This window comes from Ambystoma mexicanum, chromosome 8 (assembly GCF_040938575.1).
Source record: "Ambystoma mexicanum isolate Mex_15411 chromosome 8, UKY_AmexF1_1, whole genome shotgun sequence".
NCBI classification, from domain to species: domain Eukaryota; kingdom Metazoa; phylum Chordata; class Amphibia; order Caudata; family Ambystomatidae; genus Ambystoma; species Ambystoma mexicanum.
Window position 1 is genome coordinate 1,013,217,373 of NC_090929.1, and position 15,700 is coordinate 1,013,233,072.

Below are 15,700 nucleotides of genomic sequence, written 5' to 3' on the forward strand. Positions count from 1 at the left end.
GGATGAAAAACTGCAGCAACCAGGTGAATAGGCTGTTGATGTGCAGACAAGATGCCCACAAAGTTTCCAGTCCCAAGACTAGGAGGTGACCATGCAATTCAGTCCAGTTTTGGATACTTGTATCTCGGTGTCAATTCTGCGAAATGGCACTAGGTCTTCTCCTCTTGCTAAATTTAAGTTAACAGTGGACCTCAGTACTGTAGTAGTAAGGACCTGCACCATTCAAATGGGTAGGGGGATATCCAATAGTAAATATCCAGCTGCCTCACATCTTTCCAGCAACAAGACATGAATGGATGAATGATTGAATGCACAGAGTTTATAAAGTGCCACTGACCATAACGAATGTTATGGTCAGTGTTAAATTCACAGTAACTTAAAGACAAGGAAGGGTGGAAGATGGAAGCAAATAATGCCTGTAGGAACTTATCGAAGAGGACTAAATAAGAGAGAATGGGCGGGACTCACTGGGCTAAAGGTGATGATAAATAAAATGTAGAGCTGATGGGTTTTAAGTTTCTTTCTGAAAGAAAGAAGAGTGTTGGTCATACAAAGCTCCAAGAGCAGAGAGTCCCAGAGAGAGACTTCAAAACCTGGAACAGGTGCCCAAAGGTTCTCACGACTACAGTGCGGAACTTTGACAAGCAGCTGATTGGATGATTGCAGAGATCACATTGGAGAGTCGCGCAAAATCATCTCCTTTGGATAAGATAGTACCAGTCCATTCACAATTTGATACACTTTTGTCACTGCTTTGAACTTCACCCTAACCACCTGGAACCCAATATAGCTTTCTGAGAACCTGTTATGTGAGCTTGTTCAGGTGTTTTGGTCGCTATATATGCAGCAGTGTTAAGGATGACCTGTAGTCTGTGTAAGCTCTTTTTATTTATCCACTGGCATAGACGATTACAATAGTATAGTTTTGCACCAATTCTAACTTGTGCTATAAGCATCACCCTGGCTGCAATGTAGAGGGGGGGGGGTGTTCAGCCCCTCTGATTTTCAAGACTGGTGCTTCAGGTGCCAAGGACACTCTCCCAGCCTGCCTGCAAGAATTCTCTGAAGATGCATGCCCTCGTATGTCTATCTTGATCTCTTAGCCTCTGTTAAGGGAATTTTCCTGAAGTCCTATTGGTAGTAAGACTTTAGTAAACTATCCCAGTGGTTTGTAGATCCCCAACTCTTCGTATCATTCAGGTACTAGCTCTGGACCTTCGAAGTGTTGCAGAGTAGGCAGGCTTATCTTAAGAGGAATATGTGAGCTGTGGGGAAGTACACTGAATCTTAGCTAGACAGGCACTGGACTGTCCTTGCGGGTTCAGCAAAGATTTGGACGGATTTGGCCATTCCTAAATGATGCATTTGAAATGGGTAGCAGGTCTCCTGATATTGTAGTTCTGCAGCTCTGGAAGCTCCTAGGACCTCTGTAGATGGGTTTAGTGGCACCAGCTTGTTCTGCACACATTTAAAAAGTATTATTAGAGAAAATAAAATGGGCACATTTTGTCCCTGCAGCACTCAACTTAAAGTGACCTGTGCTGCCATATAAAAACAATGTTGTAAAATATACAGTAGATGTCTCTGCACTGGCAGCTCAGCTAGAAGGCTCACCGAAGACCTCAAGAAAAAGGGCTGAAGTGGTGTTGTTCCTTCAGTGTTCCCCTGGCTACTAAATAGTCGGAAAGCCAGAAAAGGAAATGTTTTTGTTCAAGTGGATCAAGAGGACCCCATGAATGAGATTCAGCTCTAACAGTATGTGCGTGGTGTGATATTGTATAGTGCATGTTCGGACAGTTTTATTCAAGTCCAACTAAGGGTTTAGTAAAGCCATACTACTGAGACAGTACAAAACTCAACTCTTAATACAAGGCTGTACCGCCTGAGTATAAGGTGCGTAGAAAGAACTTGGAGTATACCAAGGATTCAACAGAAACACTTACAACTAGAAATATTATAAAAAAATAAAGTTTTATTGTAAATGCAGTTAGGAGAAGTTAAGTCTTGGGGTAATTACTTTGCCATAGTCATAAACGCATTATAAAAACACAACACAATGCTTTAAAGTGCACAGACCAAAGCGCAGACCCTGTTCAGAACACTAACAGTATTGTATCAAACAAATTTAGTATAGGACACTCCTATTCATTGGAAATTAAAACCATTTGCTACTTTTAGATTCATTTAAAGTAAGTCGAGGGTAGTAGAACCTGTCAGTCATGCAGTGACACTCAGTTAAGGAATCACATAGTAAACCTACCTTTTCTAAATAGTGGAACACAAATTTGTGTAAGAATATAAACCTATAACAGCATTTGGAATAACACACAGTTATACCAGGTGAGTAAGACCTTATGGTGTAATATACAATTACAGGTGCTTTTCAGATCAGTGGAATACAGCCCAAGGTATGCAATAACTTTCTACACTAATTTAGAATCGCACCAGGCAGACCACGGTCAGCTACACATACAGGACACCTTTCTTCAGAATGGCACACAGCTATTCAAGGCAGGAAAATTCAGCAGGTCTGGGGAAGCAAGACCCAGTAGGTATACATTTACATTTATATCCTAAAAGAAATAGTAAAGTGTAGCCAACAGTATTACTTTTGGGGAAGAGGCACAACCAATTCACAGATGAATATAATAACCATATATGTACTTTTCAGAATGGCAAAACGCCTTCAAGGGAAGTAAGACCTTGTTGTAACTGCTCACTCTGAGTGAGTTACCAACCAGCTTTTTCACAAGTAAACTTTTAAATGCTTGTTATTTTTTCTAGGCAAAAGGCCCACCCTTAGTCTTTTCCCTTTTTTGGAGCATGAGCGTTCAGTGGCAGAAGGGGGGTCACTAAGTCTCTAGTGTCCAACAGGCAGGTCAGGATAGGCACAGATGTAGCAGAAGTCAGAGTTCCTGTCGAGGTCTCTTCAAAAAGCATTTAACTTTAGTTAGTTAGGGTTCCAGGGAGTTCTGAGAAGACTCCCTAGGTGGATTCGGTTCCATGTCTTCAAATCGTGGCAAAAATGGCAGTGAATACAAAATATTGCGGCAGAAATGCAGTGGTTTTGCTGCCAAAATCCTGTAAAGGATTTGGGGGACACCCCCGCACCAACCCTTGCTCCCCTTAAATGGTATAATGGGGTACACCTTTACCGGGTCAAACCACAGCATTTTTGCCGCGATTTCTTTTTCCCAGCAATATTTTTGCCGCGATTTTATTACCTGATACCGTGGATTCCAGGAGTGGGCCTGGGTGAACTGGATGAGAGGTCTCCAAATCACAGAGAACCCCCCAAAAGCTATACAGAAATCACACAGGCTTAAGGTAAGTAAATACCTCCGCACAGCAGAAATGTTTGCAGCAGGAAGACTTCAGGATCTGCAGCCAAAAACCTGGTTGATGAATTCCTTGTCATGAAGACTGACAGAGCACTGGAAGGGATTCAGCAGCAGGGATCAACAGAGAAGGCTCCAGGCAAGTGTTTCTCTGTGGCTGGATGCGTTCTGTGGTTTTGGTGCCCTTTTGAGGAGCCAGGAGAAGACGGAATATCGCTGGTCAGATTCTCATCGCTTATCTGGTCCAGCTCTCTGGTGAGGGGATTTCAAGGAGTGGAATCACAACTCTGGAGGTCCAGCAGAATTCCACCAAAGTTTCAGCTCGATTCGGAATTAGGAAGACCATGCAAGGCACAAGGGCTCAAGCTACCAGGATATTGGTGTATTGCAGCCCGGCAAGGTCACAGCACGTTGTGGGAAGGCTCAAAATGCATGTCTTCTTGATTCTAGTGGATCTCACCAGGTTCTGGGTTGGGGTCGTCATTTTCAGAGTCTCATGGTCACTTGGAAGGAAGGGTAACAGCAGGCTCTGGTTACACAGCAGGCTTTCCGGTCGCTGGAAATCATCTCAGCTTCGATTTCTTCATCTTCCTCTTCGGATTCAGGTCCAGTGGGTTGACTATCTTATCAGCTTCCAGGATTGGACATTTATGCAGGAACCCATCCAGTCAAACAGGCGTGCAACATTCAAACCAGAGGGGTGGTTGAGGGGGTGGGGGGTGGCAGTCCTTTCAGGACAGCCAACCTTCCAGTTGGAAATGGATTCTCGCAGGCAGGCTGGAAGACAAAGGGCTGCAAGGTTTTGGACTCCACCCTCGCTTCCTGACTTCACACACTCTGGCGCCTGGGCAGACTTGACTAAGGTCTGGCGCCGAAGATGAAATTCACACAAAGGGCTTTCCCACCCTGGGGGCCAGGGGAAGGACCAAGAAAGGACTAGGAACACTAAAATGGTGAAAAAAGAAGACATGGGCCACTTTGGTAACAGCCTGCGGTAAAGGTATGCCATATTAGTAAAACGGTTCACTGCCACCAACCATTTAGGGTAAGCTTGTCCCTGTAACAGAATGTTACAGTGAGAATGAGAAAGGGGATTCCACGTATCCCCCCCAGCACTTGACGTAAGGTGGGGTGTGCTGGTCTCATTCAAATACAGTTTAGAGTCGATCAAATATCCTGTCTATTCTTGGGAACTGCAGTTCCCACAAGGTTAGCCAGAAAAATGTAAAAGGCGAGCCCAAAGGGCAACCCAGCAACAATAAATAGGCTGTTTATGCCAAAATTTGTCAGAGGATAAAATTAAAAAGGCACTATGGAGAGTCTTAAAAATGACACCCATAAAAAGTGTCTGTGGGTGTGGAGAAAGATTCCCACTTCCTGAGGTACAGGGAAAAAGAATCCACCAGCAAAAAGCTCTGGGGGTCTCACAAGTGAGGGAGATTTTGCACTAGTTAACATCTTACCTAACAATGCAAACCTAGATAGCAAGCATTAGAGTGCTGGCAAGCATTAGAGTGCTGTACAACAAAGGGGAAGAGAGAACAGACTGGGAGAGCTGCAGACAATTTAGAGGATGCATTCATGTATGGAGCTGATTTACTAATCTAAATAAGTAACTTAAGTAAAACTAAATCTACTAAGCTATCAAAAATAGCAAAGTAGATCTAAAGCCATTTCGTGGTGCAAGTGTTGCTTACACTATTATTTTAGCGTAGTAAATCAGTATATGTATATATATGTGTGTGTGCATTGGCCTGATTTACTAAGCTACAAACCCTGCTGTTTTTCATCTTTATACAGTTGATAAAATGATTACCATTAAGTTGGTTAATAGTAACATCTAGCATTTACAATCCAATTAAAAGGTAGTCTTTAAAAGCTCACACTTCGGCCTGGTTATGAGTGCGCGCAAAGAGAAACACTAAAATTAAACTGATAGATAACCCTTAATCTATGGTGACCCGTTCACTAGGTTGCATGTAAATGGTGCCGGCCCACTTGGTAGTGAATTGTGAGCTACACGACTGCCAAGATTGATCACCTGTAATCTGCCCACCTGAGTGGAGATCAGGGGTGTTTTGCTGATCCCTAGAGTCTATCTATTGATAATTAATAGTTGGATATTGGTGGTCAGACCCTTGTGTTTTGAAAAACAAACGAAGGAAGTGGAAGAAATTCACTATGAAGGGACCTCCCACAGAAGTCTGTTGGAGGAGTAATTACTGGGGTGAGCTAAACTAGTTTTACAAGTCTGCTCTTCTCTTAAGAGGAAGCTGCCAATTACTCCTGTGCATATGATTTTTAAACAATATTCAAGTGCCCCTTTAAAAATGTTTGTTTGCAAAGTTTTAGGGAGCGAAATGCAAGTACTAAACATAGGGCTGGGACACCGCTGAACTAGCAGCATAGCTAAAAAAAAATGATAATGCACCTATTATAAAACAAAAGAAACCCAAAAATCAAGACAGGAGTCGACATTAAAGTGGTAACCAGGTGAAACATTCTGCAAGGGGATCATGCAGGAGTGAGAGTGCAAAATGGCAATGATGAATGGGAGGATTATGAAGCAAAGGTGGTGATGTGGCTGTAGTCAGTAAAAGGTAAAACTAATATTTTGTACTTGCCAAGGGAAATTGAACAGGCCACATTAAATCGCAATCTCTTCAGATGTTTGTGCAATGGGAGCAGGGCGACAGCTTTGGGTACCTGGAAAGGAAGATTGTTCCATAAACACTAGATGATTTGTCTGTTTAATGTATTTCTAATTTGCCTTAGGCCCAAGGGCAAGTACTCGCATAGATCAGGCAATACAAGTATAAACACAAGTATAGAAAAAAACACAGCTAAAAACAGATAAGACTAGAATAAAATCAGATAAAAGACAAATAAAAATGACAGCAGGAAGTTAGGAAAAATAAAGCCAAAAAAAAAACCTTAATCAGCAATGGGTTCTAAAACAGAGCAGAGTAAACGAAAACTAAATAAGATCAAGTAAAAAAACCGTTTTCAAGGTTTTCTTGAAAACCGCTAGTCTCAAGTCTGAGTTTGACTGGTAGTTTATTCCAAAGAGATGGTACCAAAAAATCAAATGCACATCTGCCACTCCTCACCAATTTGGCCATTGGCGACTGAAAAAGGTTACTATTACTGGATCCCAGGAAACGGAAATTGCTTCAGATTATTTTAGACCGAAGGTGCCAGAAAGGCGTGTATGCGGAATGGTAAGTATGAGAAATGGGAGGCACTGTTTTATTGGAAGCCAATGAAGCGCTTTCCGGGCTTCAGTAATATGTTCCCTATGGCCGATATGGATCAATGCAGAGCCAACAAGAAGGTTCCCGCAATAGTGCATCTTTGCACCCAGGATGACTCTGGCTATTGTAGCACAGTTCCCTTGGGAGAGGAAAGGTTTGATCTGACCTAGTAATTTTAAGTAAAATTCTGATGATGACATAATATAATTAACATGGTTGTTTATGGTAAGAGAGGAGTCTAGAATTACTCCAAGAATTTCTACTTTGCGAAGAACTTGGCTAGATCATTCTGAAATAGTAAACTCTTGGGCAGGATACTGAATTTTTGCTGTGTTCCTACCAATAATCGTTGCCTTGCTACTGTTAAATGTGAGCAAATTATGTGCCATCCAATTCTGAATAAGACTGAAAATCTCATTGACTTTTACAGAATCAGTATCATATGCCCCTGTGAGCTGAATTCAAATTTGAATTTCATCGGCATAATTAATGTATAGTATGCCATGCTCAACTAAAATATCAAAAAGGGGTTTCATAAAAATAATTAAAATGGTGGAGGGAGAGGAAAGACCCCCGAGTCACTTGAGTGTAACTCCACAGGAGTGGCACTCTGAACATTATGAAAAACTCTGGCTTGGCGACCTGCAAGAAGGGATAACATCCAATCCACTGCTCTATCAGTAAAACAAGCATTTGACTCACTCTGTAATGGTGACTGAAATCCTTCTTCTGTGCCTGAATATCTAGATATTTAGACCTTCATCTGGGTGTATATGTTTTGCTGGTTGTTATTGATCATCTCTTCAACGTTTTTAGGTGTGCTTTGCAGGAACTTAAAGGCCACGAATTTCACTTTAACAAGAATTCAGATATGTTTTCTCAAGAGTGTGAAGCTCGGTAGATGTTTTGCAAAGCAACAATTGGCTGTCAAGACTTTTTACTGCATGTGGTTTTCTGAACTGGAAAGCTGGAATGCAGGTACTGGTATAATCCAGACAAAATAAATTAGCAAGTAAACCTGCACCAACTGTATACTTCTCATTAAGGCAGATTTTGTGTGTCTTCATCTTAAAGAAGCAGGACTTAAAATCCTTGTTTGGGAGTCCATATGTATGTCCACATTCCAGATGACCAGAAGATGTGTTGTCTTGGAAGAAATGAGGGACTTGTGAGGCAAAGAATGTGAAGATGGGAGGAAGGAAGTCATCCCGGCACCTGTCCCTCTGTGCCACTTTACGGGGTATCCTCATCGATGGACATACTAGCAAATGGAAGCTATCTGCAAGAACATTTTTCCTCTGGATTGTGGGCTCACCACCAATTAATGAAACTAGATTTCTACAGCAGTGTTCGGTAGGTCCTCTTATTTAATACTGTATATCTGATCCCTCCAGATACAAGTGAGGGCTTCCTCCAAGTTCATCAGAGATCAGGGAAGGGATAATGTATATTGGACTGTAAACAGTTGGTCAAGTAAATGGGCACAGGGTTTGCTCCATGCTGGACTAATTGAGCCAAGAATGTTGGTTGATGGCATAAATGGATTGGAAAATCTGCAAAGTGTATACATTTCTGGATTTGTGTGACTCTCCGGGTGAAGTGGAGTCTATACTTTCAAATAGGTTTTTCTTGCAAACCTCTGTTGATGCATTGAGATGCCCTCTGTTTGTTCGCTGCATTGTTTTAGAATATTCTCATTATTACCTTCAGTCAATATCTTAAATATTATCCCGGGGAATCATTTTACCACGTTCTTTGCAATTCTATGGAACTGGCAACAAATGTCATTTTTGTTTGATTTTAACAGCATGGTAGAGTAGGAGTTCAAAAATTGACTATTCTGGGATAGATTCACTTATCCCTCAAGTATATCTTGATCTTATTCCTTCTCACCTCTCTCATAAATTCCTCTTTTGCAAATTCTTGCTTTCCCGCTACCTTTAAGCATGCATTTATTCTTTCCATTCTGGAAAAACCTTCCCTTGACTCATCTGTTCCTGCTAATTTCCACCCCATTTCTCTTCTGCCTTTCCTTCTCTAAAATTCTTGAACCGGCTGCCTATGCTCAGGTAACCCACTACCTGAATCTCCATTTTCTCCTTCCCCTTCTTTTGTGTGGTTTTTGTCCTCACACTACAGAGACTGTTCTTCTACATGTCTCATATTCTCTCCTCACTGCCCATCACACCAAACGTTCCTCTATTCTTCTTCTCGACTTGTCTGCGGCGTTTGACACTGTTGATCACTCTCTTCTTATTTCCTCCCTTTCCACCTTGAGTATCTTAGGGCCTGCTCTTGAATGGATCAGTTCCTACCTTTCCCTATGTTATGTTCCTATTCCGTATCCTGGACTGGGCACTCTTCTCCTTCACCCCCTCTTCTGTATGGTGCCCCTGAAGGCTTGGTATTTGTGCCTCTTCTATTCTCTTTACACTGCTCCTCTTTCTCCTGCTTCCATCTTTCTTTTCCTCTATACGCTGATGACAACCAGATCTTTTTCTCTTTTTTCCTTTGATTCTGCTCTCCACTCTGTTTCAGTCTTTCTTCCGTTCAAAACTGGATGTCCTCTTATTTTCTACATATCAATCCCTCTAAAACTGAGGTCCTGTACTTTCTTGCATCTATTTCTCCCACCCCATCCCCTCCCTTTCTCTCCTTTCCTCCATCGTATCTTCCTTTCTCACCGTCTGCGTGCAACCTGGGCGTTATCTTTGATCCCTCTCTCTCTCATTTTCTCTTCATATTGGCTGCTTTTGTTATGTGCACTTTTTAACATCCATCATGCTCACCCGTTTCTTTCCTTTCATGCTACGAAACATCTTATTTTCTCTCTTGTCTCTTCCTGTATTGACTATTGCTTGGCTCTATTACTTGGTCTTCCTGCTTCCCACCTTCTTCCTCCTCATGCTGTTTATAATTCCTCCATTTGTCTCCTCTTCTCTTTACCCCCTCGGCCTTCCATTACACCCTCCCTACTTTCTTGTCTTCTTTACCACTTTCTCTCAATTGTTTTCAAAAGTACTCATGGTCTGGCCCTCCATCTCTACGCATTACTCTCGTTCTATGTCTCTTCAAGCCCCCTAAGACCACAGAAGTAACTGTTAAACCTCCCTGTGCATCTTCTTGTTTCCGTTCTTTTGCTCTCCTGGCTCCCAAACACAAACTCCCTTTCACTTTGTTCTGCCTCATCTCTTTGTATCTTTCAAACAAATCTCAAATCCCATCTCTTATCTTTTCTTGTCTCTTAATTCCCTGGCTCCCCCCTCTTCTGATTTTACATTTACTTATGTTGATATTTTATCATGATGAATTGTACTGCTTTTGATACATTTTGTTCAGCGCCTTTGACGAAAGGCACTCTATACATTCAATGAAATTATTGTACCATGATTTTAAACTGACCAGGGAAACATGTTTAGTACTATAAAACTACAAACCCTTGACATGACACTGTGGACATGGTTCTGCAGCTGAAAATGGCTGCATTTACTCTGTTGTCCCACCTCTTCCCCTCTGCATCTGGATTTTTGTTGGGGAGAATTTTCATTTTAGTATTACATTCCTCCCACCTTGGAGACCCCCAGCTCCTTTGCTGGACTTGGGACTTTTTAATTCTAACCCTGGAGTGAGTGAAACCTTTTTCTCACTCTCTCGTGTTTTTATCTGATTCGGATTTTGTGTTTTTGGAGTCTGACAAATTCCCTGGGCAGCTGCTTTTTGTATGGTGACACACAGCAAGCGCCTTCAGCGCAGTGTCACAGAGAACTCCCTTTAGATTTCTCATAAGGTTTAAATACCTTTTCTTGTGTGAACTACAGTTCCCAAGAATAGTAAAGGGAAATTTACTTTACTTACCTTTTCTCTTGGTCGGTCCAGCACACACCATCTTATGTGGAGTTCTGGGGGGGTTACTGAGTAGACCCTTAGCCTACTTTCTCATGTAACATTTGTATGTTACTCACTACTTTAAATGGCTTGGTGGCAGTGGTTTAATGTTTCCTACCATTGTGCTTTTCTACCACAGGCTGAACCCTCAGCTGCAGTACAGCACCCATAGGTGACCATTTTGACAAAATGGCCCGTCTGCTTTTTTTGCCATTTTCTATTGGTTAGGTCTTTCTTGGGTTTTACTGTGTGTTGAGATAGGTTTGAGCCCTTGGTTTGTCTTGCCTTTGACGGGCATCCGCCCTGAAGCCCGCCCCTGACTCGAGTGTGTCTGGAAGGACAGGATGTGAGGGAGGGTCCCGAAACTCCACTGTCCTTTGTCTCTAGGAATGCCGGAGTGCAACTACGCCTGATTGGCTGGCTGGCTGGCCGGCTGTCCTTTTGGGACAGCAACCCTGTTGTGTGATTGACAGCATAGGCTGTGCATGAATGGAAGAAACCTGCTTAAAAGACGAGGGTTTTGGGACTACAGGCAGAGTCGACCACTGGGAGAAACACCCAACGAAGAAACCATGAATGAAGCTTTCTGCAACCTCCTGGACCTTTGAATTGCCCGGTGAAGCCCTGCTGCTGTGATGAACAATTTTTTTTCACATCGACAGAGCAGCTCCGAACGGAACGACTTCTCTCCTTGGGTTAGTGGGACTAACTAACCCCGAGACGAACTCCACTGAACCATCATCCCAGACTTGCTGTGTCTCTCCGTTGCTTCAGAAGCACAGTGACAGGGGTTGAATGTCAGTAGTCGAGTGTAATGTCTGCCGCAGAACGAATCTGGCTAGAAGTTCCAGGAGAGTCCTAAGGACCATCCAGAAGCAGGACCTCCAGATCCAGAATCCCCTCACCAGAGTGCAAGACAGAGGGAGCAAAGAGTCCGACTGGAGTCCAAGATCTGCAACAGTGCTGTTTGCTAAGTGCTGAAACCGCAAAGTGCTGCTGAACCGTAAAGAGCCCGTAGCTGCCAATGACCTTCCAAGTGCGCTGCAGGAGCCCTCCAGACATCCTATCTCGTCACCGGACTGAGGCTTAGGAACAAGGGTCTGCACCGCTATAGCAAGATAGAATCCAGCAGTACCACTCTTCTTCAAACCAGAGGTACTGTTTAGGCTTGGGGTACTTACCGTATTGCCTTTTAGCCATGCTCTTCTCGGTTGAGAATTGCATTGGCTTACCTTTTTAGAGTGGATTTCAACTCTTCTCACAGGCATAACAGCTTGTGACCCTACAAGTGATTTTTCTAAAAACTTTGTGCAAGCCTTTGATCTAAGAGGTGCATCAGATCCATAGACTGTGTCCCAAATGATTTTGGCTGTCTTGGCTCCTCGAAGACGCTTCTAGTCCATTGACTTTGATACTGTTTGTCCCTCATAGGTGGTAGCTTGTTGTATAGAGTTAATGTTGGGAAAGTCTGATCTAGATTTCATTGGAAAATGTAGTTGTCCTCCCATATACAGAGAAACTGTCTAACCTTTTTCCTTCCCTGACCTTTCCTTTCTGCAACCTTAGAATCAACAAGGTTTACTGGTGAGATATATAAATGCCATTACTGTCCTTGTGATTGAAGGCGCCTCAATGTGTACGGAGCATATCTAAAGATTATCCACCAACTTATTTTGATTCTGAACAGTAATTGCAAAGTATATTTACATTGTTACAATGCATTGCCTTTTTAAAGAAAGCTTATTTAAACATTGATGTTAAATAAATAACTATTTACAACTGAAACCTTGAGTGTACGCGTTACTTGGCTACTTGTATTTACGGATTTCATTTGTACAGCTCACATTTACCCCTCTTGAGCTAGGTCTGGCTGCTCAGTCACACTACCAACTTGTGTAGCACAGACCTAAACCAAACGGTGGGTTACCTAAGACCAAGCAGATTAGTGTTGTGTTGTCTCACACAGTGGGACCACATCAATTCTTACATAACAATCTTGATTTCATTTTGCTCATTCTATAACTTTATATCCCCATCTACCTACTCTATCCCTGTCTACCTTTTTTGTAGCACTTTCATGTCAGGAGAAGGTGAGATTTAGTTCCACATAAAAACACCAAATAAAATAAATTGTAAACAGTAATTGCAGTGTTTTGCTAAGACCACTGCTCTAAATTGAGTATTCTCTGAATATATATCGTCAAGTTCCAGAGAGCTGCATGGCTGTGTTAGAATTGTGTGCTTTTAGCAAGTGTTCCAAATAACAAGATATGTGGCCATGTGTTGAATGCTGTTGGAGAAGTACCAATAGAGAGAACCTAGATTTAAATGTGCAGTCTGAACTGCCCTATAGAATTTCCTTTAATAGCAGAGCTGAGCCACAGTGTTCATTCATCTGGGACATCATGCCTCTGTCATAAGCATGTTTTGGCTGCAGGATTGGAGGGAGGAGGGTCTTTGTGTTCAGCCCTCTTATTGACACCCCCACAAGAGCTTAAGAGTTAATACCAATACTAAAATAGTACACACTTTTAAAACACTGGAACCAACACCATATTAATAATCAATATGTGCATTAAAGCCAGGATGTTTTCTATAGTACAATATCATTTCACTTTTTTGAAAAACCTTTGCAAAATTACAGATCCGTGCACAAAACACAACCCTGGCCTTTACTACTTTGATTTGCTGTGTCTCTTCTGTTTCTTTTCTCTTTGCTTCCATACAATCTCTCCTCTCTTCTGCTCAGGCTCTCTCTTCCTTTGGCTTTCTTCACTTCCGAAACGGCAGCCTGGAGGCACTTCACAGGAGGATCCAGGAGATCCAGGTAGCTGTGGCTGCTTCTTTTTCAACCCCCTTACATTGCTGTCCGCTTTCTGCAGAAACTAGCCAACTTGTTAACACGACTCAAACAGAGAGGGGGTGGCATGTGCTAACCTTCTGAATACCTAATTGCTATTTAGTCATCTTAACCGTTGAGCAAATGTTTGTTTCAGGAATGCCCAGGGAAGATAAGTACACAATGTATAATCAAAGCAAAAGGTGATGGATAGGAATGATGTCCTAGTAACTATACAATTCCTCTGGGAAGCATTGCTTTTTATTTTTCATGCACCATTAAAATCTATAAATCTGTCCTGATTCTACTCCTCATGACATAGGCCAGCCAAACCAAATAAACCTTATGTATAGCAACACAAGCATTTTTATTTATTTTACTGTTTTTTCATAACGTGCCTAAGTTCGTTTTCGAAGCGCGGATCCAGGATTCGAACCTCTGTTGCTGTGCGTGGTCTTGTTTCCAAGACCAGCGCATTGCCCCTGTGCTATCCTCTGTTCACTATTGTTGGCCATGTTTCAGTCTTATTGAGCTGGATCAGAGAGATGCAGCTTTAGGCACAGCGAGCTGGAGAGGTTTGCATTGGTGCGCTATACAGCAGTAACTTTATGCCTTCCTGCTTCTCCTTAGTGCTTCGAGGCTTGAGGCACTGCAGCATGCTTCACTGACGAAAGGCTACAGTTCATGGAGCCACCGTAAACGGAGGTGTCTTCATCACACTGTGGCCTAGACCCCTCCATAAAGGCCAAAGCCCCTGGATGCACGCCCATGCATGCAAGATTGCATGTGGACTATTAGGTGATACTGGGCTGTAATTGTTAAGTCCCTGACAGCCTGGCTCCTGCTCAAATGGCAGCCCTCCTCTCCCGCCAGTTACCCTTTTGGGGTTCTAGGGGTGGTGTTAAGGCTTGCCACCCTTTTAAGCTAGTGCTGGACTCCAAAGCACATCTGCAACTGCTTCCCCTTCCCAAACCCCCTCACTCTGCTGCTGTGACCTTTTTGCAATAAACGGGGCCCTGAGAATGGTTTTGTCTGCTAGGTCTGAGCATACCTCTTTGGGGATACAGGTGGACATGCTTGAATCAATGCTGTGCACCCATTGGGAATTCCTCTTGGAAATGTCATCAGCCACCTTGGGAATCATTCACATGCAATGAATAGGATCCTGGGGGGAAGCCAAAGATTGTTTCAGAGATTGTGCACAGTAATGCATGTGTCATATTTTCCTACGTTAGGAACGCCCCTCAATTATCCGTGATGGTTGAGGCTTGTAGACTTAGAGATTAACTTCTTGGAGCAAGAAGATTTCGGAGAGGTGGGCAACCTTGGTTACTGGTGGGCTTGGCAAGAAAAGATATCCTCTAAAATGAACCAAAGCCAAATCGGTAGTCATGTAGTTGCAGACTTTGTGTGAATCATTGCTCGTTTTTCCGTTGACTGAAAATGACCCCTTTGTGAATTGTCAGCAAGAGCACGCATTTTGGCAAAAGAAGTTTCCCATGGCTTGCATTACTGACATTTGGATATCTATGCTGCAAGTCAACAATGCTCATGTTTGCCCATTACTGATTTGAATACAGAAGCTTGACGCAGTTGCTTCTGTATTTCGTGGGAGAAGGAGGTATCAGTATTTTTTGGCTCCCAGTGTGTGAAAGCTTTGTAGGCTAACAAGGTGCTTTGGTCACTTTGCAGTCCCGCACTGAGAGGAGGGATATCTCAACACTGGTGATCCCCTCAGCGACTGCTGCGGATGGTGGAACCTATATCTGTGTTGGCACCAGCTCCTCCGGATCTGCAGAAGCCAAAATTGAAGTCATCATCAATAGAGGTAGGAATGAGCATTCTTTGTTACTGCTTGGGGCATGAAGGTTATTGCTGTCAAATGGTCAATGTGGGGGCCGCACAAAATCATTCAGTAATCCAGTATCGACATCAGCACTTGAACACATGGTCAAACTCTGTATAGCAGACTCTATAGGATAAGTTAAATATATTTCATATAAAACATTAATGAAGAAAATGGAAGAACAGGATATGGTGCTGCAGAGATTTAGTGAGCTGTTGGCTGTATGCCAGAACAGGGAACTCTAATCTCTTGAACAGGGGTCACTTTTCCGTTCCCCACATGGGAATCTAATGATAGTGTGGTAGACCAACCAGCCTTTTACATCTGCAAATCATTCTGTGGTTTTGAAATGGAGTAAAAAAAAGTAAGGATTTCCAAGAGTTGTTAGCAACGAAACATAGTTTTCGTTTATTAAAGATGAAGCACAAGCTTGTTGTTTTGTGGTTAAATGACTTTAGCCTTCACACAGCATTTGAAAAAACTATGAACACTCTGTCGCACTAAAGGTTTTGAGGAATACTATGATCAATGAATTGAC

At 42.6% G+C, this 15,700-nt stretch overlaps 1 protein-coding gene across 7 annotated transcripts in view; it reads left to right on the forward strand.

The window, feature by feature from the left end:
- HSPG2 (heparan sulfate proteoglycan 2) overlaps window positions 1-15,700 on the forward strand; it is a 1,237,996-nt gene that overhangs the window by 850,712 nt on the left and 371,584 nt on the right. For 5 of the 7 annotated variants that reach the window (XM_069610942.1, XM_069610944.1, XM_069610945.1 and 2 more), the window contains 2 exons: window positions 13,227-13,304; window positions 15,009-15,144. In XM_069610942.1, the coding sequence (XP_069467043.1) occupies window positions 13,227-13,304; window positions 15,009-15,144 (214 nt within the window). The remainder of the gene's footprint in view (window positions 1-13,226; window positions 13,305-15,008; window positions 15,145-15,700) is intronic. The other 2 variants (XM_069610946.1, XM_069610948.1) reach the window with 1 other exon arrangement.